The sequence below is a fragment of the Aythya ferina genome (assembly GCF_964211825.1).
Source record: "Aythya ferina genome assembly, chromosome: 28".
Lineage (NCBI taxonomy): Eukaryota > Metazoa > Chordata > Aves > Anseriformes > Anatidae > Aythya > Aythya ferina.
In genome coordinates, this window is record NC_140325.1 from 1,940,556 (window position 1) to 1,959,574 (window position 19,019).

At 60.2% G+C, this 19,019-nt stretch overlaps 1 protein-coding gene across 18 annotated transcripts; it reads left to right on the plus strand.

Annotated features, from left to right (window-relative positions):
- The first annotated feature begins 1,918 nt into the window (after positions 1-1,918).
- On the plus strand, positions 1,919-18,845 carry PCBP2 (poly(rC) binding protein 2). Of its 18 annotated transcripts, none has more exons than XM_084500010.1 (16): positions 1,919-2,035; positions 3,922-4,017; positions 4,385-4,408; positions 4,525-4,557; positions 4,852-4,968; positions 6,344-6,475; positions 7,006-7,134; positions 7,935-8,009; positions 9,848-9,934; positions 10,264-10,329; positions 11,389-11,430; positions 12,452-12,524; positions 12,979-13,017; positions 13,857-13,912; positions 15,337-15,506; positions 18,215-18,845. In XM_084500010.1, the coding sequence occupies exons 2-16, from the start codon at positions 3,949-3,951 to the stop codon at positions 18,249-18,251; spliced, it is 1,149 nt and encodes a 382-aa protein (XP_084356136.1). In that variant the 5' UTR covers positions 1,919-2,035; positions 3,922-3,948; the 3' UTR covers positions 18,252-18,845. The 18 variants fall into 18 exon arrangements, 16 of the variants coding, with proteins under 16 accessions (XP_084356136.1, XP_084356145.1, XP_084356146.1 ...); XM_084500019.1 differs by having other exon boundaries at positions 13,860-13,912; XM_084500018.1 differs by having other exon boundaries at positions 1,988-2,035; positions 3,943-4,017.
- The last annotated feature ends 174 nt before the right edge of the window (positions 18,846-19,019 follow it).

The window sequence follows — 19,019 nt, forward strand, 5'->3', positions numbered from 1 at the left end:
TACTGCCCCCCCATTATTAGCCCCCACCCCTTATTGCCCCCCTTCTTGTTCCCTGTCCTTATTGCCCCCCTTACTGCCCCCTTTCTTTACTGCCCCCCTTTCCTTATTGCCCCCCCTTACTGCCCCGCTATTATTGCCCCTCCTTATTGCCCCCCACCCCTTATTGCCCCCGCTTACTGCCCCCTTCCCATGTTGCCCCCCTATTATTGCCTCCCCTTTATTGCCCCCCTTCCTGACCCCCATTTTTACCCCCTACCCCTTCTTACCCCCCTTCTTGCCCCCTACCTCTTCTTGCCCCCTTCTTGCCCCCCTTTCCTTATTGCCCCCCATTACTGCCCCCCTTCTCTTATTGCCCCCTCTTATTACCCCTACCCTTTCTTGCCCCCCTTCTTGCCCCATTTTCCTTTTTGCCCCCCTTTTTGCCCCCCATTACTACCCCCTTCCTTATTACCCCCCCTTATTGCCCCCCCTTCCTTGTTACCCCCCTTCTTACCCCCCTTATTGCCCCCCATCTCTTATTGCCCCCTTCTTGCCCCATTTTCCTTATTGCCCCCCTTTTCACCCCCCCATTACTGCCCCTTCCTTATTACCCCCCTTCCTGCCCCCCCATTACTACCCCCACCCCTTATTGCCCCCCTTATTGCCCCCTACCTCTTATTGCCACCTTCTTGCCCCCCTTTTCTTTATTGCCCCCCTTCTTGCCCCATTTTCCTTTTTGCCCCCCATTACTGCCCCTTCCTTATTACCCCCCTTCCTGTCCCCCATTATTACCCCCACCCTTTCTTGCCCCCAATTACTGCCCCCTTTACTTATTGTCCCCCTCTTATTACCCCCACCCCTTATTGCCCCACTTTATTGCCCCTCCATTATTGCCCCCCTTCCTTATTACCCCCCTTCCTGCCCCCCCCATTACTACCCCCACCCCTTATTGCCCCCCACCTCTTCTTGCCCCCTTCTTGCCCCCCTTTTCTTTATTGCCCCTCTTTTTGCCCCCCTTTCCTTCTTGCCCCCATTATTGCCCCCATTTTCCTTATTGCCCCCATTACTGCCCCCCAGTATTGCCCCTCTTTTCTTTATTACCCCGCTTTTTGCCCCATTTTCCTTTTTGCCCCCCTTTTTGCCCCCCCATTACTACCCCCTTCCTTATTACCCCCCCTTATTGCTCTCCCATTATTGCCCCCCTTCCTTGTTACCCCCCTTGTTACCCCCCTTATTGCCCCCCACCTCTTATTGCCCCCTTATTGCCCCATTTTCCTTATTGCCCCCTTTTTTGCCCCCCCATTACCGCCCCCTTCCTTATTACCCCCCTTCCTGCCCCCCATTACTACCCCCTTCCCTTATTACCCCCCTCTTATTACCCCCACCCCTTATTGCCCCCCTTATTGCCCCCCCATTATTACCCCAATCCTTTCTTACCCCCCTTCTTGCCCCCCACCCTTATTGCCCCCTTTTCTTTATTGCCCCCCAGTATTGCCCCTCTTTCCTTTATTACCCCCCTTCTTGCCCCATTTTCCTTTTTACCCCCTTTTTGCCCCCCCATGACCACCCCCTTCCCTTATTACCCCCTTATTACCCCCCATTATCACCCCATTTTCCTTCTTACCCCCTTCTTACCCCCTTCCTACCCCCTTCTTGCCCCCTTATTGCCCCCTTCCCTTATTGCCCCCTCCCCCTCCCCCCTGTGGGCGGTGCCTCCCAGTGGGCGTGTCCCTCCCCCTCCCCCTCCCCCCTCCCTCCCCCCCCCCTTTTAGGCCCCGCCCCCTCCCCGCTCCCTTCCGCGCCGCCGTTTCCGGGTCGGGGCGGGCGTAAAGCGGCCGCTCCCGCCGCCCCCGCCCAGAGCCGCCGCGGCCGCCGCAGCAGGAGCAGCCGCCGCCCGCCGCCGCCCCCCCCCCCTCCCGCCGCCCGCCGCCGTCCCGCCCGCTCCCTCTCCCCCCCCACCTCCCTCCCCTCCTCCTCCTCCTCCTCCTCCTTCCTCCCTCCCCCCCCTCTCCTCCTCCTCCTCCTCCTCCTCCCGTTGCCGCCGCCGCCGCTCCAGGTAGGCCCCGCGCCCCCCCCCCCCACCTCCCTTTTTAACCCCCTTCCACTCGCTCCGCTCACGATCGTTCCTCGCCGTTCGGCCCCGGGGTTTCTCTTTTCTCCCTCCCCGCTTCTCTTCCAACCGAGCCGGGGCCTCGCGTGGCGCCCTCAGCCCGCTCGGGGCCTGCCCGGGCCCGGCCGCGCCCCGCCGCCAGCCCGGGGCCTGCCCGAGGCCTACTCGCGGCCTAGGCCGCGGCCTTGCGCGCGCGGCGCTGAGGTGGGGGGGGGGGGGGGGAGCTGCCCCTCCCCCCCTCTCCTCCTTTCCCCCCCCCCCCCTTTTTTTATTTTTTTATTTGGGGGGCGGACATTTTAAATCCGTATTTTTATTTATTTTTTTTCTTCTTCTAAACGATTTTTTTTAACTTGTTTTTTTTTCCGTTTTTAACCGTTTTTTGTTTTTTTTTTCAACGCTCTTTTTCCGCCAGTTTCCCCCTTTTTTTCTCTCCCCTTTTTTAACTACTTTCCCTTTTTTTCCTTAGTTTCTTTTTTTTATTATTTTTTTTTAATTTCGGAAGGATCCGGGCCGGAGGCGCCGCTCCGGGGGGGGGGGGGAGGAGCCGATCCCTTTGCCCCCCCCCGCCCCCCCCCCTTTGCTTTGGGCCCTGTTTCCCCCCCCGGGACCCCCCTTTTGGGTTCGAGCCTCACCCCCCACCCCCCCGTTTTCCCCCCCCCTTGTTGTTTTTTCCCCCCCCCCCTTTGCCATCTCCGCCCCCCCCATATAGGACCAGGCCCCCCCCCAGCCCCCATTTCCCTCCCCACCACCCCCCAGCCCCAATTCCCCTCCCAAAACCCCACGAAACGGCCCCAAACCGGGGGCAGGATCCGGCCCCCACGTGCCAAGGAGAAGTTTGGGGGGAAGTTTGCCCAGCAGGGCCCCCCCTCACCGGGCTCGGGGCCCCCCCCCTGGATTCAGGGCCCCCCCCCGGGGTCCCCCTGCAGCCTTTTGTCCCAGCCACGGGTCCCGTTGGACCGGCAGGACGGCTGCTGGGCCGGCTAATTAACGCTAACGAAGGCGGCCGAGCGACTGCCGGGAGGAGGAGGAGGAGCGGGGCAGCAGCTTGGCAAAAATCCCCATTTTTTAATTTTTTTTTTGGGGGGGGTTTCTCCCTCCTTTTTGGGACAATCTCCCCGTTTTTGGGGTTATTTCCCCCTTTTTAGGGTGGTTTCTCCCTTTTTTTGGGAGCCCCCAGCTGCTCCCCCCCCCGGCTTTGGGGCTCTCCAAACGAGGTTCGGGGCTGAGCCAAGTTTTCTGGGGCTGAAACAAGCCGCTTGGGTAAAAATCACCAAAACCAACGATTTTCCCCAAAAAGAGCCTTCCCCCGGAGCTTGGCACAGCCCCCGCAGGACGAATCCCCCTGCCCTGGGGTTTTTCCCTTTCCTAAACTTTTAACGGGGCGCTGAGGGAAGTGGAGAGCAGCCGAAAAGGGGTTCATTTGGTTGTTTTTTTTGTGTTTTTTCCTTTTTTTGGGACTTTTTCGGGCGATTTGAGCCCCCGCTGGGTGTTTTGCAACCGCTGGGCTCGCAGGTTGTTGGAAACCCGACCGGGTGGCCTTGTCCGCCCGGGGGAGGGAAACCAGCTAGGAAACGGCCCCAAAACCCCCTCCCGCAGCCCAGATATGGGATTTTTTGGGTTGTTTCCCCCTTTTTTTTATTGTTTTATTTGAACCTTTTGGGGGGGGGGGGGAGCCGCGCCACCCGGAGCAGCCTGCTGGGGGGCTCAGCCTCTTCGGGCCTTAAAAAGTGTGGGGAGGAGGGGAAAAAAAAAACACAAAACCCCCTAAAAGTCAGGTTTGGGTTTATGGGGGGGGGGGCTCAGCACCCACCTTGCTGTGTCCCCCCCCCCAGCTCCCTGTGCCCCCGCCGCAGCCCAAGATGGACACCGGCGTCATCGAAGGCGGCTTAAACGTCACGCTGACCATCCGGCTACTCATGCACGGAAAGGTACGGAGTGGGGGGAGCCCCAAAAACACCCCCCCGGGATAGATTGGGGGGAAAAAAACCCGAAATTTGGTGGTGGTGTGTCTTTTTTTTTTTTTTTCCACCCCCCCCCGCCCCGGCCTCGTTGGTGCCGCCATTAGGCGAGGAATGCGCTGCTGGCACCCGGCCGGGCTCGTGACAGCTCCGCCACGAAAATAACCCCGAGGGGGGGGGTTGTGGGGGGGGGATCTGGTGTATGGGGGGGGCTGGGGGGGCCCCAAAACGATCCCAGCGTGGGCTGACCCCAAAAGGGGGCTGGTGGTGGTCTCGGGGGGTGTTTTATCCCCCCTCTGAACCCTCCTAACGCTGCTTTTGTTCCCCCCCCCCCCAGGAGGTTGGGAGCATCATCGGGAAGGTAAGCGAGCAACGCAACCCCCCCGCAACCCCCTCCCCGCTCCTCTTTTTGCCCTTTTTCCCCCCAAAAAACCGCTCTAACCCCCCCCCCCTCTCTCCCTTCTCTCCCTCCCGCAGAAAGGGGAATCGGTGAAGAAAATGCGTGAGGAGGTGAGCGCCGGGGACGGGTCGCAAGGGGGGGGGTGGAGGATTTTGGGGAGGGGGTGTGGGGGGGGAATTTGGGGAGTTTGGGGGGGGGCTGAAAGGAATTTTCCGGCGCGGCCCCGGCAGCAGATGGAGCCGGCGCGGGGCATGCTGGGAGTTGTAGTCCCGGCGGGGCGGGGAGGCGGCGAGGCTAAGATGGCTGCCGCGGGGAGGGCCGGGACTGGGCGCCGATCGCCCCCGTTCCCGGGTTCTTTTTACAGATTTTTAACCTCTTTTTCTCTCTTTTTCTCCACCCCGAAGAGCGGCGCTCGCATCAACATCTCAGAAGGGAACTGCCCCGAGCGGATCATCACCCTGGCCGGCCCCACCAACGCCATCTTCAAAGCTTTTGCGATGATCATCGACAAACTGGAAGAGGTGCGCGGCTCCCTCCCGCCCTCCGCCCTATTCCCCGGGGGGGTTTCTCCCCCTGAAGACACCGAGCAGGGCTGGCTCTGTCCCCCCCCCTGCATCTCCTGTGGGGCCGGGAGCAATAGGGGAAGGTTTTTGTTGTTTTTTTTTTTGGGGGGTGGCCAGGCTGTGTTCCACGTGGCTGCCCGGGGAGGATCTTTGCCCCGTTCCCTGTGGGGTCAGGGTGCAGGGTGCAGGCAGCAGCGCTTCCCTCGTGCCTGCTGCTGGCCTTTTGTGCCTCCTGACCGAGCCTTGGGGCCCTGGGGGGGGGTTTTGGGGGCTCGAAAATGCCCCGTGGCCAGCGGAGAGGTGGCTTCGGATGGATGGGGGCTTCGGAGCCCTGCTGGGTTTGTGCTCCTGGCCCTCCCCGCCCGCTTTGGGGTGCGGTGGGGGCTCGGCTTCGCCTCCAGCCCTGCCGAGGAGGGGCTCTGGGGGTGCTGCGGTGCTGAAGGAGAGGAGCTGCGTCCCGTGGAACCGCAGGTGGAGTGGGGGGTCCCGATCCCACACAGCCCCAATCCCGGCTGGGGGCCTTACAGCTGCGCTGCGAGGAGCTTTTGGGGCTTCCCTGCGGCTTTTGGAAGGGGGGGGCTCCCCTCCCGTGCTGTGGGTACGACTCCACAGCCTTCCCCTCTTTTGGGGTGCGACTCCCAGCGCCCTCACCCCCTCTTAAATTCGGGCCCCCTCCTCCTCCTTGGAGGCAGCCTGGCGCTGGCAGATGTCCCCGACCCCCTCTGCTCAGCTGAAAATTGGAAAATACCGAAAATTTGGGGGCCCCGAGCTGCTGCCGTGTCCCAGCTCTGCCGCCACCACTCGGCTTCCCCTTTACTAGGTCAGCTCGGCCCCCCCGGCCTCCCCTCCCCCTGCACCCACGGCTGCTGCTCTGCGCTGCCTCCTTTTCCCCCCGGCTGCTCCTGCCCTCCCTCCCCCTCGTTAGTCCCCCCTCGTTAACGAGGGGAGGCTCTGAGATACCCCAGGAGCTGCTTGCAGGGGGGGGCTCTGAGCCCCCAGCCCCATTTCCCCATCAGCGCGGCCGCTTCACAGAGTCCACCACAGCTGAGTGGGGTGCCTAAAAACCTCCGTGGTGCTTTATAAAAAACCAAACAAAACCCATCATTTTCACCAACACCAAGTGGAGGAGTTATTTTGCCTGTTCCCACCCCAAAAAAAAAAAAACCATTTGTGGTGATTCCACCACCAAACAACACCCCTGCGAAACGGTCCCGGGGAGCCACCCGGGGGTGTTTCCCCCGGCTTTCCCCTTGCAGCTCCTTCCTCCCCGACCCTCCGGCGAGGGTGCTGAGCCCGGTGCCCCCCCCCCCTGAGCTCCTCCTCTTCCTCGCAGGACATCAGCAGCTCCATGACCAACAGCACGGCCGCCAGCCGGCCCCCGGTCACCCTCCGGCTCGTGGTCCCCGCCAGCCAGTGCGGCTCCCTCATTGGCAAAGGAGGCTGCAAGATCAAAGAGATCCGAGAGGTAGGTGCTGCTGGCCCCCCCCCCCCCCCCACCTCACGGGGAAGGTTTTAAGGGAGGTAAATCCTCGTTTCAGCCCCCCCCCGGCTGGCCCTAAAAGGGGGGGGGGAGGTGGCTTGGCCTTTGTGGAGAGCTCCTCGTATTTTTAGGACTCGGGAAACTGAGACTCTCAGGGCACGGCTTCCCGGCAGCGCCACGCTTGGGTTCCTGCCCCCCCCCAGCTCTAAATTCCCCCTCTCCAGGCTTTATTTTCCCTTGTCCCCCCCCTGAGGGAGGTGCCTGATGCTGCTTAGCTCCGGGTGCTGCTGCCCTGCCCCGGGATTAACCCTGCAGCACTCGGGGGGGGGGAAAAGCTCCTGCCCCGTTCCTCCTCCTCCTCCCGAATTATTTCCAGCTGGGATTAAAGGGCTTTACCGCCGGGGGGGGGGGGCTCTCGGGGCTATGAATAACTCCCCAGCGCCCTGCCCGGCTCTCGGCTCCTATTTTTACCGCCTCAATCCCCCCCCCCCCCCCCCCCCCCCCCAACCCCGCAGAGCACGGGGGCGCAGGTGCAGGTGGCGGGGGACATGCTGCCCAACTCCACCGAGCGAGCCATCACCATCGCCGGGATCCCACAGTCCATCATCGAGTGCGTCAAACAGATCTGCGTCGTCATGCTGGAGGTAGGAACCCCAAAAGGGTTGGGGAACCCCCAAAAGGGCTGACAGGAACCCCAAAAAGGCTGAGGAACCCCCCAAGGGCTGATAGAAACCCCCCAAGGGCTGATAGAAACCCCCCAAGGGCTGACAGGAACCCCAAAAGGGCTGAGGAACCCCCCCAAGGGCTAACAGGAACCCCAAAAGGATTGAGGAACCCCAAAAGGGCTGACAGAAACCCCAAAAGGGCTGAGGACCCCCCCCAAGGACTAACAGGAACCCCCCGAGGGCTGAGGAACCCCAAAAGGGCTAACAGAAACCCCAAAAGGACTGAGGAACCCCCCCCCAAGGGCTAACAGGAACCCCAAAAGGGCTGGGGAAACCCCCCCAAGGGCTGAGGAACCCCCCCCAAAAGGGCTGACAGAAACCCCCCCGAGGGCAACCCACTGAGGGTTGAGGAAGCCCCCAAAGGCTGAGGGAACCCCCCGAGGGTTGAGGAACCCCCCCAAAGGCTGGGAGGAGGCTGCTGGGGGGTTTTGGGGGGGGGTTTGGGGTTAAAATCTCCACCTTTGGGGGTGCTTAAAATGGGCTCGAGCCCCGTCCTCCCGAGCTGCTGCCCACGTGGGGACACCGAGCGGCATCGTGCGTGCCCCAAACCTCCCTCACGTGCTCCCTGCATGGAAAAGGGGGAAAAATAAGATTATTTTGTAGCTTTGAGGCTCTGCACGCTCCCGAGGGGGGCGGAAAGGGGGGAAAAAACCGGGATTTAGGGTCATTTTGCAGCCCCCCGTGGTGCCTAACCTTGCTTTTTCTCCCCTGTCCCCCAGTCTCCCCCGAAGGGCGTCACCATCCCGTACCGGCCCAAGCCCTCCAGCTCTCCCGTCATCTTTGCAGGCGGTCAGGTGAGGCCTCTCCTCTGCTCCTGGGGTGCTGGGGGGGGGTTTTTTTTTTGGGGGGGGGGCCGCTGGCGACGTGCACACCTCGACCTCTCCGTGCGCCTCGGGGCCGCCCGCGTCGCTGCCTTGGGGTCGCTTTGGGGCCACCCCGTTTCCCCCCCCCCCCTCCCTGCTGAGCTGTGGGGTGCAGGAGGGCAGAGGTTTTTGGGGGGGGGGGGAGAGGAGGCTGTGGGGGGGCGATTTGGGGCGGGGGGGGTGCTGGTAAATTATCCTGGAGCCACCAGGCTGAGTCCCAGCGTGGTGGTGGTCGGGGATGGGATCAAACTGGGACAGCTCTGGGCTGTGCCCCCCCCCTCTTGGGGGGGCTCTGAGGGGCTCTGTGCCCTGTGGGGGGGGGCGTGATGGACCCGGAGTCTGTGGGGGGGGGGGTCTTTGTGCTTTTGGGGCTGGCTTTTAGGGCTGCCCGTGGCTTGGGCAGGGCTGGGGGGGCTGCAAGGCCTCACCCCGATGAGGGGAGGGCGCCGGGGGGGGGAGCCAGCAGGGGAGGGGGGCTCCAGCCCCTCCTGCGCCGCTCCTTGAGGGGGGGGCCACCCCGTGCCACCCCCTGGCTATAAACCCCGAGCCCCCCCCCAGCCCTTTGGGGCTGCGTTGGTCCCCTCTGGGCGAGATAAGGAGGTGGTGTTTTTTTTTTTTGGGGGGGGGGTTGAGGGGGGAATTTGGGGTCACGGCCCCCCCCCCGCAGCTCCTGGGACTGCTTGGAGCACCAGGGCCACTCGCAGACTCCTCCGCTGCCTCCGTGCTGCCCCCCCCCCCCTTAGGGTGGGGGCACGCTGAGATTTGGGGAGCTTTTTTTTTTTTTTTTTTTTTGGGGGGGGGGGGTAAAAACAAAACAAAAAAAAAGCGCCCCCCCCCTCGCTGCCAGCCCCTGGGGGTTTTGCTAGGGCAGAGCCACGGCCACGCGGGCCGGATCCAGCGCTGTGGCCGGGGGGGTGGGTGGGCTGGGGGGGGGGCAGGGGGGGCTGCAGTGAGCTCTTTTGAGGGGGGGGGGCTGCCCACGAGCCCCCCCCCCATTCCCCTTAGAGCCAGGCCTTTTGCCTGCCACGCTCATTTGGGATCGGAGCTGCTGCTGTTTGCCCCCCCCCACCCCCTCCACACCCCACCTTCGCCTCGGCCCCCCCCCCCTTGCCCCCCCCCACCTTTTCCTTCCTCCCCTCCTCCTCCTCCTCCTCTTCCAGCCCCCCCCCTCTCTCCGACAGCTTCTCCTGCCGCTCTGCGCCCTGGGGAGGGGGAGTGCCAGGCATCACCCCCCCCACCCTAAAAAAAAAAAAAAAAAACACCCTTTTTGGTGCTTTTTTTTCTTTTTTTTAGGGTGGGGGGGCCCAGCCTCACGGCCCCCCTCCTCCCCCCAGCCCGGGAGCCGGCTGCCCCCCCCTTTTAGAGCAGTGAGGAGCAGGCTCCCACCGGCCACGCAGCTCTCCCCACCCTTTCCCCTTCATCTTTCCGCCCCCCCCTCCTCATTTTTCCACCCCTCCGCCCCCCCCCACACCCCTTAAACCCTTTCAACCCCCCCACCCCGGCCCGGGGGCCCGTCGCACCCCTATAAACCCCCCAACCCCCCCCCATAAAAAAAATTCCCTCAGCTCAGAGCCGTGCGTTAGAGCAGGGTCGGCCCCTTGGCAAGGGGAAGAGCCGATGGCGCCGGTGGATTTTTTATTATTATTTTTTTTCCTATCTTTTTATTATTATTATTATTATTTTTTTTTTTTTGCTTTTATTTCGTGGTGTTAGCGGAAGGGTTTCGGATTGCCAGCCCTGGAGACTGAAGTCCTCTAATTTATCCACAGGACAGGTACAGCAGCGGCAGTGCGAGCTACCCCCACACCGCCCCATCCATGTGCCTCAACTCTGACTTGGAGGGACCACCTCAGGAGGTGAGAGGGGAGCTCAGTCTCCACGGCCCGTTCAATCCTTGGCCTCTCTGAGACTGCCAACAAGGGTGTGGCATTTTATTTTCCCCGTCCCTGTCCCCTCAAAAAACCAAAAAAAAAAAAAAAAAAACCAACCGAAACCGACCAAAAATACGAAATATATCCGAAAAGTGACCCCCTCCCTCCCCCTCCTCCTCCTCCCGGTGGCTTTTTTTCTTTTTTTTTTTTCCTTTTTTTTTTTTTTGTGTTTTTCTCTTTTTTTTTTTGTGCTGTGGACTCCTGTCCACGTGGGAACTGGACTCTGAGCCCACCAAAAACCTCTCCTCACGCAGGCCACCCGGCAGCCACTGCATGGCAACGAACTTGGGCCAATTCCAGCCTGGGCTGCAGTTCTTCCGGTGACCTGGAAGTGAGGCTGTGTACCCCCCCTCTCCCCCTGCCTCTCCCACCTCCCCCCCCACCCCATTTTCCCCCCCCCCGACCCACCACCACCCCCAAAAAAAAAATAAAAGAACCCCTTTAGCCAGCCAGGCTCCCCCCTGCCCCCCTTTACCCACCCCCCGATCCCCCCAGCCTCTGGGGAGCTGCGGGTCCGTGGCTGCCCCCAGACCCTCGAGGCGTGGAGTTGGCAGGTCAGGCACTCAGCGCCCCCCCCCTTTCCGAAACCCCCCCGAGAGCCTCTTTTTGCCCCCAAAACCCCCCCCTCTTTGCCTTTAGCAGCGGTAGCCAGCTCCAGCAGCTCACCTTTTTCCCTAGGAGTGACGAGAGGACTCGCAGCGGGACATTTTTCCTTCATTTTTCTTTTTTTTTGTTTTTTTTTCTGTTTTTTTTTCCTTTGGAGGGTTGGGGGAGGAAAACAAAGCTCTGGGGGGGGGTCGGGGAAGGCTGGGGCCGGGAGCTAGCAGGGCTGGCGGGCGCTGGAGACCCTCCCCTGTCGGCGAGGCGGGGAGGGGGGGGGACGGGACGCAGGGCTGTAGGAGCAGCGTCGGACTCCACCACACCATACATCTTCATCAAGATCCCAGCCGTTCCGGCCGTCTGCCACCCCCTTTTTCTTTTTTAATTATTATTCTTCTTATTTCCTTTTTTTAACGATTTTTTATTTTTTTTTTTTTCTTTTTTTGGGGGGGGGGCACGGCGCCCTCCCGGCCACTCCCTCCCTCCCTGCGACCGCCACCTCAGGCCACGATTTTCGAGAGATTTTTTTTTAATTTTATTTTTTTTTCCCCCACTCCGCACCCCACCAAACCCCCCTCGAACCCCCCCCGAGCCCTCTCCCAAATCTTTTAGGGACTGCTTTGGTCCAGCACTGTCCGTCCCCTGCCTCTCCTGCCCCCCCCCCCCTCCTCGCCCCGGAGAACTCTCCGCCCGGCTCTCCGCCTTCCTGGCTAGTTGAGATCTGCCCCGGGGTGGCTGTCCGATGGGCGTTAATCGGACTCTTTTCCTCCTTTTTTTAGGCCTATACCATTCAAGGACAGTATGCCATTCCACAGCCAGATGTAAGTTTTGGTTTACGACTCTCTTGTCTTCCCATCCACCCTCTTTTTCCCCCCTTTCCCCCTTTCCTTCCCCTTTTCTTCCGAAATTTTTCTCCCCCCCCCCCCCCGCCGCCGCTTTGTTCCTCGGGCTGGAAAAAAAACTCGACCCGGAGCCAAACTCCCCCCCCCCCCCCAAAAAAAACTCTCAGCGCTCCTGCAGCCAGCTTCACCTGCTCTCAGAGCTCTCCTCCTCCTCCCTTCTCTCCTCCTTTTTTTTTTTATTTATTTTTATTTTTTTCCGCTCTCCCCCCCGCCTTGGCATTTCACACGAGCTCCGGCTTTCCCTCCTCCCCTCCCGAATTTGGCACCGAGCCCCCCCCCACTTGGGGGGGAATAATTAAAAAAAACAAACAAACCAAATGACAGCGCACGGCCTCGCTGCCACCGTGGCTCTCCCGGGGCAGGGTGGGGGGCTGCTGGGGATGGGGGTGACATTTTGGGTGCCCCCCACCCCCCCTCCATGACACCTTTGGGTGCCGCCCCAGCTCTTTTGGGACCTCTGGCACCTGTTGTGCTGCTCCCTCGGGCTCCTTGCAGGCTTTTTGGGGGGGGTCCTGGCAGCTTTAGAGCAGCGAGGGGGGGCTCTAATAGAGGGGTGGGCTCTGATGGGGGGGTGTTTTGATGAGGGGGGGGCTCTGCCAGGCCAGGAGGGGAGCCAGGAGGAAGCCAGGCTCCATCCCGCCCCCCCTCCATCGCATCCCTCTCCCCCCTCATGGTGTGGTGCGAGCACCTCGGCCCTCCTGCTCCTCTCTGCTCAGCTCCTCGCTTCTCCGGGGGGGGTTTCAGGGGTGGGCACAGCCCCCCCCAGCCCAAAATTTGGGGAGGGGGGGGGGATAACACCACTTCTGCTCGCCGTATCGGTGCCCGCTGCGAGTCCTGGCCCTTTTGGGCTGGTGCAGCGGCTAACAGCAGCTTTTTTTTTTGTTTTTCTCTCCTTTTTTTTGTTTTTTCTCTTTTTTTTTTTGTTTTTTTTTCTCTCCAGCTGACCAAGCTGCACCAGTTGGCGATGCAACAGTCCCACTTCCCCATGTCTCATGGCAACACTGGATTCAGTGGTATGGGAACTCCTCCTCTCCTCCCCACGCTCGCTCACGCGCGTGCGCGTGCCGAAAACCAACCCGGGAGCTCGGCTCCCCTCTAGCGGGGCCTCCGGGGCTCTCAAACAGACAAAAAAAACACCAAAAAACACACAAAAAAACCCCTCTCAGTGCGAAGCCTGGCCAGGTAATGTTTTTTTTTTGTCGTGGGGGGCCGCACAGGGCAGGCAGGGAGCAGGCAGGGTCTCCGTGCTGCGCCCCGGGAGCTTTTCCCCCCCCCCTCCAAGCCTGCAGCACCCCCTTTTCTCCCCTCCGGCTACTCCAGTCCTGAGCAGGCAGCTGCTGGGTTGTGCCAAATTCGCTGCAAACTCGCTAAAATGGCTTAAAAAAAAAAATAAAAATAAAAATCCCCCCCCCCCTTGGGGCTGTAAAGCTGAGGCGGCCGAACTCATTGTCCCTTGTATCTTAACAGGCATTGAATCCAGCTCTCCAGAGGTGAAAGGCTATTGGGGTAATGATTAAAACACCAAACCTGTAGTTCTTCTCTTGGGTTTATTCATCCCGCCCCGGGGCTCTCGTTCTCCCCTGGGAAGCGCTGCACGGGTTGGGGGGGTCGGGGGGGGGCCAGGGGGAGCCGCAAAAGGGCTGGAGGTGCCGCCTGCCTCGGCCCCACAGCCCCCAGAAGGAGTCAGCTCGGGCTCTGGAGAGCGGAATTGAGGTGGAGGGCTCAGCCTGTGGGCACCCGATGCTTTTTTTTTCTTTTTTTTGGGGGGGGGGGAACTTTTTGGGGCTTCCCCCCCCCCCCCTCCTGGAGCAGCCAGCGGCTGAGCCCTCGTGCTGGGGGCAGCGTCGCCCTCACCGGCATGGCCACGCCGCTGCGCCCTCCCCCAAAAAAAAAAACACCCCCCCCCGCCATCCCCGGTGAGGTCTCGAGGCTCCTGCTGCCCCCCCGTAGCAGGGGAAGGGGGAAAAATGATTCATAATTACTGCTAATAACGATCATGATTAATTAAACGCCCGAGCAGCCCCGTGCTGCCTGCCCCGGCTGGTGTCACGCTGCCCCGGGATTGTCCCCGCGGGAAGGAAGAGCCCGTGGTGCCAACATAAATTTGGGTTTTTATAGGGGGGGGGGGGGTTAAATCGTGGTTGGGGGGGGTGCCGGGGGGTGGGTGGGGGGCTCGAGGAACCTCACTGCTTGCTCTGCCCCCTCCCCTCCTGCCCGAGCAGCCCTGGAGGGGACTCCAGCAGCAAATGCTGGCCGGCCTGCGGCGGTGGCGGTGCCCGTGACCCCCCCCCCCCTCAACGACCCCCCCCCGCGACCTCATCGTGTCTCTGTCTGTGTCTCCCAAGCAGGTTTGGATGCGTCTGCTCAGACCACCTCCCACGAACTCACCATTCCAAATGATGTGAGTGACCCCTGGGGACAACGGGGTGGCGGGGGGGGGATCCCAAATCCGCCCCTCTTTGGGCGTCCCATGAAGGCGGGGTGGGATGACCCCCCCCAGACACTCCAAAAGAGGCTCGTGGCCCCCCCACGGGTGATGGCTGCGCCCCCAAACCGGCTCCTTGCACCCCTCTGCCGTCTCCTCCTCCTCCCAGCTGGATTTAGGGTGGATTTTGCTCATTTCTCTGCCATTTTAAACATTCCTGGGGGGGTTTTAAAACCTTCCAGCCCTGTCCCTGCAGGTGACCCCCCCCCCCCCCGATAGTGGGCAGGGAAGGGGGTCAGGGGTGCCCCGATGAAGAGTGGGGTCCCCTAATGAAGAGTGGGGTGCCCTGATGAGGAGCAGGGTGCCCCAATGAGGATTGGGGTGCCCTAATGATGAGGATTAGGGTGTCCTGATGAGGATTGGGGTGCCCTAATGAAGAGCAGGGTGTCCTAATGAGTGTTGGGGTGCCCTGGTGGGGGTCAAGGTGTCCCGATGAGGATTGGGGTGCCCTAATGAAGAGCAGGGTGCCCTGGTGGGGGTTGAGGTGCTCTGTTGAGGATTGGGGTGCCCTAATAAAGGTTGGGGGTGTCCCAGTGAGGTTTGGGGTGCCCTAATGAAGAGCAGGGTGTCCTGATGAGCAGGGTGCCCTGGTGGGCGTTGGGGTACCCTAATGAAGAGGAGGGTGTCCTGATGAAGAGCAGGGTGTCTCGATGAGGATTGGGGTGCCCTGATGAGGGTCTGGGTGCCCTAATGAGGAGCAGGGTGCCCTGGTGGGGGTGGGGGCGCCCTGACGAGGGTTGGGGGTGTCCTAATGAAGAGCAGGGTGTCCCGATGGGGGTTGGCGTGCCCTGATGTCTATCAGGGTGCCCCGATGAGGATTGGGGTGCCTGAATGTAGAGCGGGGTGCCCTAATGATGAGGATTAGGGTGTCCCGATGAGGATCTGGGTGCCCTAAGGAGGATTGGGATGCCCTAATGAGGGTCAGGGTGCCCTAATGAAGAGCAGGGTGTCCCGATGGGGGTTGGGGTGCCCTGATGAGGATTGGGGTGCCTGAATATAGAGCGGGGTGCCCTAATGATGAGGATTAGGGTGTCCCGATGAGGATCCGGGTGCCCTAATGAAGAGCAGGGTGCCCTAAGGAGGATTGGGATGCCCTAATGAGGGTCAGGGTGCCCTAATGAAGAGCAGGGTGTCTCGATGAAGGTTGGGGGTGCCCTGGTGAGGATTGGGGTCCCTTAATGAGGAGCAGGGTGACCTAATTAGGGTCGGGGAGCCCTAATGAAGGTTGGGGGTGCCCTGATAAGGATCAGGGTGCCCTGGTGGGGGTCGGGGGTGCCCTAATGAGGGTCAGGGTGCCCTAACGAACCCGGCCGCTAACGAAGCCGCGTTTGTCCCCGCAGTTGATTGGCTGCATCATCGGGCGCCAGGGCGCCAAGATCAACGAGATCCGCCAGATGTCCGGGGCGCAGATCAAAATTGCCAACCCGGTGGAGGGCTCCACCGACAGGCAGGTCACCATCACCGGCTCCGCAGCCAGCATTAGCTTGGCCCAGTATCTAATTAATGTCAGGTGAGGCTCCCGTAACGAGGCGGCGCGGGGGGGGAGGGCTGGGACCACCCTCGTGCCCCACAGCATGAGGGGAAGGGGCTTCCCTCCCTGTTCTTTATTTATTTTAATTATTTTTCAACCTTCCCCTTCCCTTTTTCCGTGCCCCTTCCTTCCCCCTTTCCCCGCTGTCCCCGTGCCATCGCCTCCTGGGCTCTGGGAGGCTGCAGGAAAGAGCTGAGGCCACGGGGGCCGAGCGGGTTTGTGGGCTTTGGACCCGTCGCTGGTGCTGTGAGGGATTTTATTTTATTTTTTTTTATGGGGTGAGGGCTCGGGGAGCACCCCCAGGCTCGGGGCTGCGTCCCCAGCGGGATGTGGGGGATCCTGTGGATCCCGCGGCGCCCGGTGCTGCTCTCCTGCCTCGGAGCAGCAGCCCCCGAGCATCTGTGGGGCACCCCAAACCTGCGTGGGGACCTCTGGCTCCCCTGTGGGGTCTGGCAGGGTTTTGGGGGCAGGGGCTGAGCCCCCCAGGACCGCTTTAAACCCACCCTAATATGTGTGGGGCGCGGACCCCGCTGTCCCCACAGCCAGCTGGGCTGGGAGCGGTGGCGTTTAGGGCTGGCGAGGTGCCCCCACTGCTCCCCCCATATCCTCAGCCCCTTGGGGGGGCGCTTAGGGTGGAGGAGCCGAGCCCCCAAACCTATGGGGTTGCCCCCAAACCTGTGGGGTTGCCCCCATTTGCTGGGGGCCAGGAGCAGCGGCCGCCCCCCCCCTTCTCGGCTCTGTGTCGAGGCCCAGGGCTCGACACGGGGCTGGGGGTGCGTGCGAGGGGGGGTCCCACATTTTTGGGGCCCAGCACAGCCCCTTGGGGTCTTGTTGTCCCCCTTAGGGTGCCGTTGTCCCCCTGGGGGTGTCGTTGTCCCCCTGGGGGTGCCGTTATCCCCGTGTCCCCCCCCCGACCCCGTGCGGTTTGACGCTGTTTGTCCTGTGCTTCTCGCGCGCTGTTGCCAGCCACCCACCCACCCTTTTTTTTTTGTTTTTTTCATTTTTTCTTTCTTTTTTATTTTATTTTTTTATTTTATTTTTTATTTTTTATTTTTTTTTGTTCCTTTTCTCCTCTGTTACAGTTTAGAAAGCGCTAAACCCTCCTCCCAGGCAGCCTCCGTCACGATCCCTGACCACCTCAGCATCAACCTCTCTCAACCCTCCACCCCTTCTTCTTCTTCCTCCTCCACCACCACCCCCTCGCTCGCCACGGGGGGGGGCTCCGAAGCACCCGCCAGCCTCCCCAACCCTCTTCCGACCGCCCCTTGTGTCTCCAGTCTGCTTGGCATGAAACCTGTCCCTCTCCTGGCTCTAAATGTTGTGTCTGCTGCTAAGGGCGCCTCCGCCCCGGCCGTGCCGTGTGTCTCTAACAAACTCAAGGCGGAGAAGCAGAGGTTCTCTCCCTACTGAGCCCCCCCCCCTTAAAAAAAAAACAAAAAAAAACAAAAAAAAAAAGGGCTGGGGGAAAGAGGGGGGGGGTGGTAACACAGCGCGGAGCCCCCCTAGAGGAGACTCGAGCAAAAAAAAAAAATTGAATTTTGGGTTTCCGAAACTTAACTTTGGGTTTCCTAAATCTTAATTTTGGGTTTCCTTGCGGGTTTTCCTTCCTCCTCCTTTTTTATTTTATTTTTTATTTTTTATTTTTATTTTCATTTTTTATTTTTTGGGGTGTTTCGTAGCCGTTTTTCTGCTTTCTTTTTAAATTTTTCCTTTATTTTTTCCCAGCCCGCTGCCCCGTCCGTCCCTCCTTGACTCCTCTAGCTTACAACCCTTGCTTTTTTTTTTTCCCACCCCTTTCCCCTCTTTATTTTTAGGAGTTCGGTTGCAATCGCGGCGGTGGGGGGGGTTGTGGGATGTTGGGATGGGGAGGGGGGGTGGGGAGGGGGGGGGTTCGTTACCGAATAAACGAGTCTGGATTTAATTGCATTCCGGGTCCGGTGCCCGCGGGGCTCGCGGCCTCGCCTGTCTCTTTTTCTGTCTGTACCTGTAATAAAGTTGCCACGGTGAGAATCTGCTCTGCTAGATCTGTGCTGCGGGTGGGGAGGGGGGGGCCCAGCGGGGGTCCCCCCCCATTTTTAAAATTATTTTTTTTTATTTTTATTTTTTTTTTGGGCTCGTTGCCACCCTCCTCGGGGGCCACGCGCGCTGCCCCCTCCCCTGGTTCCTTTGGGCGCTGCTGCTGTCGCCCCCCCCCCCTCGCTTGGAGCTGCTGCTCTGTGCCCCCCCCACCTCCCTGTGCCCCCCCCACACCCTCCCTAATTTCCCCGTGCCCCCCCCCTTTGGGTTCTGCCCCCCCAGCTCGCTGCCTCCCCTCCCCGCTGCCCCCCTCTGCCTGCACTCGGGGGTCTTTGGGGTCCCCCCACAGAGCTCCCAGTGGGGGGGGGGGGCACAACCCTGAGCCCCCCCTCCCTGCGCTGCTTTCGCATAACCCCAGCTTTGACCACGGGGGGGTCCCCACCACCCTCCTGGGGGGGGGGAAAACCCCTTCCTCCCCTCCTCATCCCCCCAACCCCTTTTTTTTCCCCCTACCACCACCCTTTTTCCCCAAAAACCCTTCTTTTTTTCCCCCAAAACCCTTCTTTTTCCCCCCTACACCCCCTTTTTTTCCCCAAAACCCTTCTTTTTTCCCCCAAAACTCTTTCTCTTCCCCCCCCCAGCCCCCTCTGACGCCCTCTTCTTCGTTGCAGGCTCTCCTCCGAGACCGGGGGCATGGGAAGCAGCTAGGGCCCCGGCGCCGCCCGCGGACCCTCGGCCTCACCTCACCATCCATCTGTGTAGCCCCCTAGCAGCCAGCCCCAGGTTTTAAAAAAGGAGAAAAAAACAAAAAAAACAAAAAAAACACAAAAAAAAAAACTAGTTTGTAAATTTTTCGGTTCCTCCATCGCTCTCCGCGGCCACTCACCAGGTTGTTTTGGTTGGTTTTTTGGTTTTTTGTTTTGTTTTTTTTTTTTTCGTTTTTTTTTTTGTTTTTTTTTTTTTAATTACAGCATTTTAATTCCTTTTTCTCCGCTCGGCCCCCCTACCCGCCGGGCCCCAGATCTTAGTTTTATAAAAGCTTTTCTCTCTCTTTTTTCTCCCCCCCCCCCCCCCCCCCCACCCGTTTTCCCCTCTCACCCCACACACCTTCACCTTCCCCCCCCCCCCCCCCCACTTTTCCCCTTTTTTCCCTCTTTTTCGGCTCATGAAGTTTCTGTTTTTGTCATGAAATGTTGAACGAGTGGAAGAGAAGACGACGAAAACATTTCAGTTTAGTTCTGTAACGTCAGGAGCAATTTTTCAAAAAAAAAAATAATAATAATAATAAAAAGATGGACTGGAGCTTTTCCTTGTGAATAGAAACTGGAGCATATTTTGGTTAATGGACCTGCCTGTCTCCGTCTTTCTTTGAACCCTCTCCCGGTAGGGCCCCCCCCCTCTGATAAATGGGCTTTTTGGGGGGGTTTCAGGGGTGTTTTGGGTTTAAAAATGGGGATTTCTCTCCAATTTGGGGCA

Excerpts from the sequence above, each read along its gene's own strand:
- PCBP2 (XM_084500010.1), top strand. The coding sequence starts at position 3,949 with ATGGACACCGGCGTCATCGAAGGCGGCTTAAACGTCACGCTGACCATC. Across the intron at positions 8,010-9,847 it reads TCATCTTTGCAGGCGGTCAG|GACAGGTACAGCAGCGGCAG; the intron begins GTGAGGCCTCTC and ends ATTTATCCACAG. Across the intron at positions 12,525-12,978 it reads TGGCAACACTGGATTCAGTG|GCATTGAATCCAGCTCTCCA; the intron begins GTATGGGAACTC and ends GTATCTTAACAG.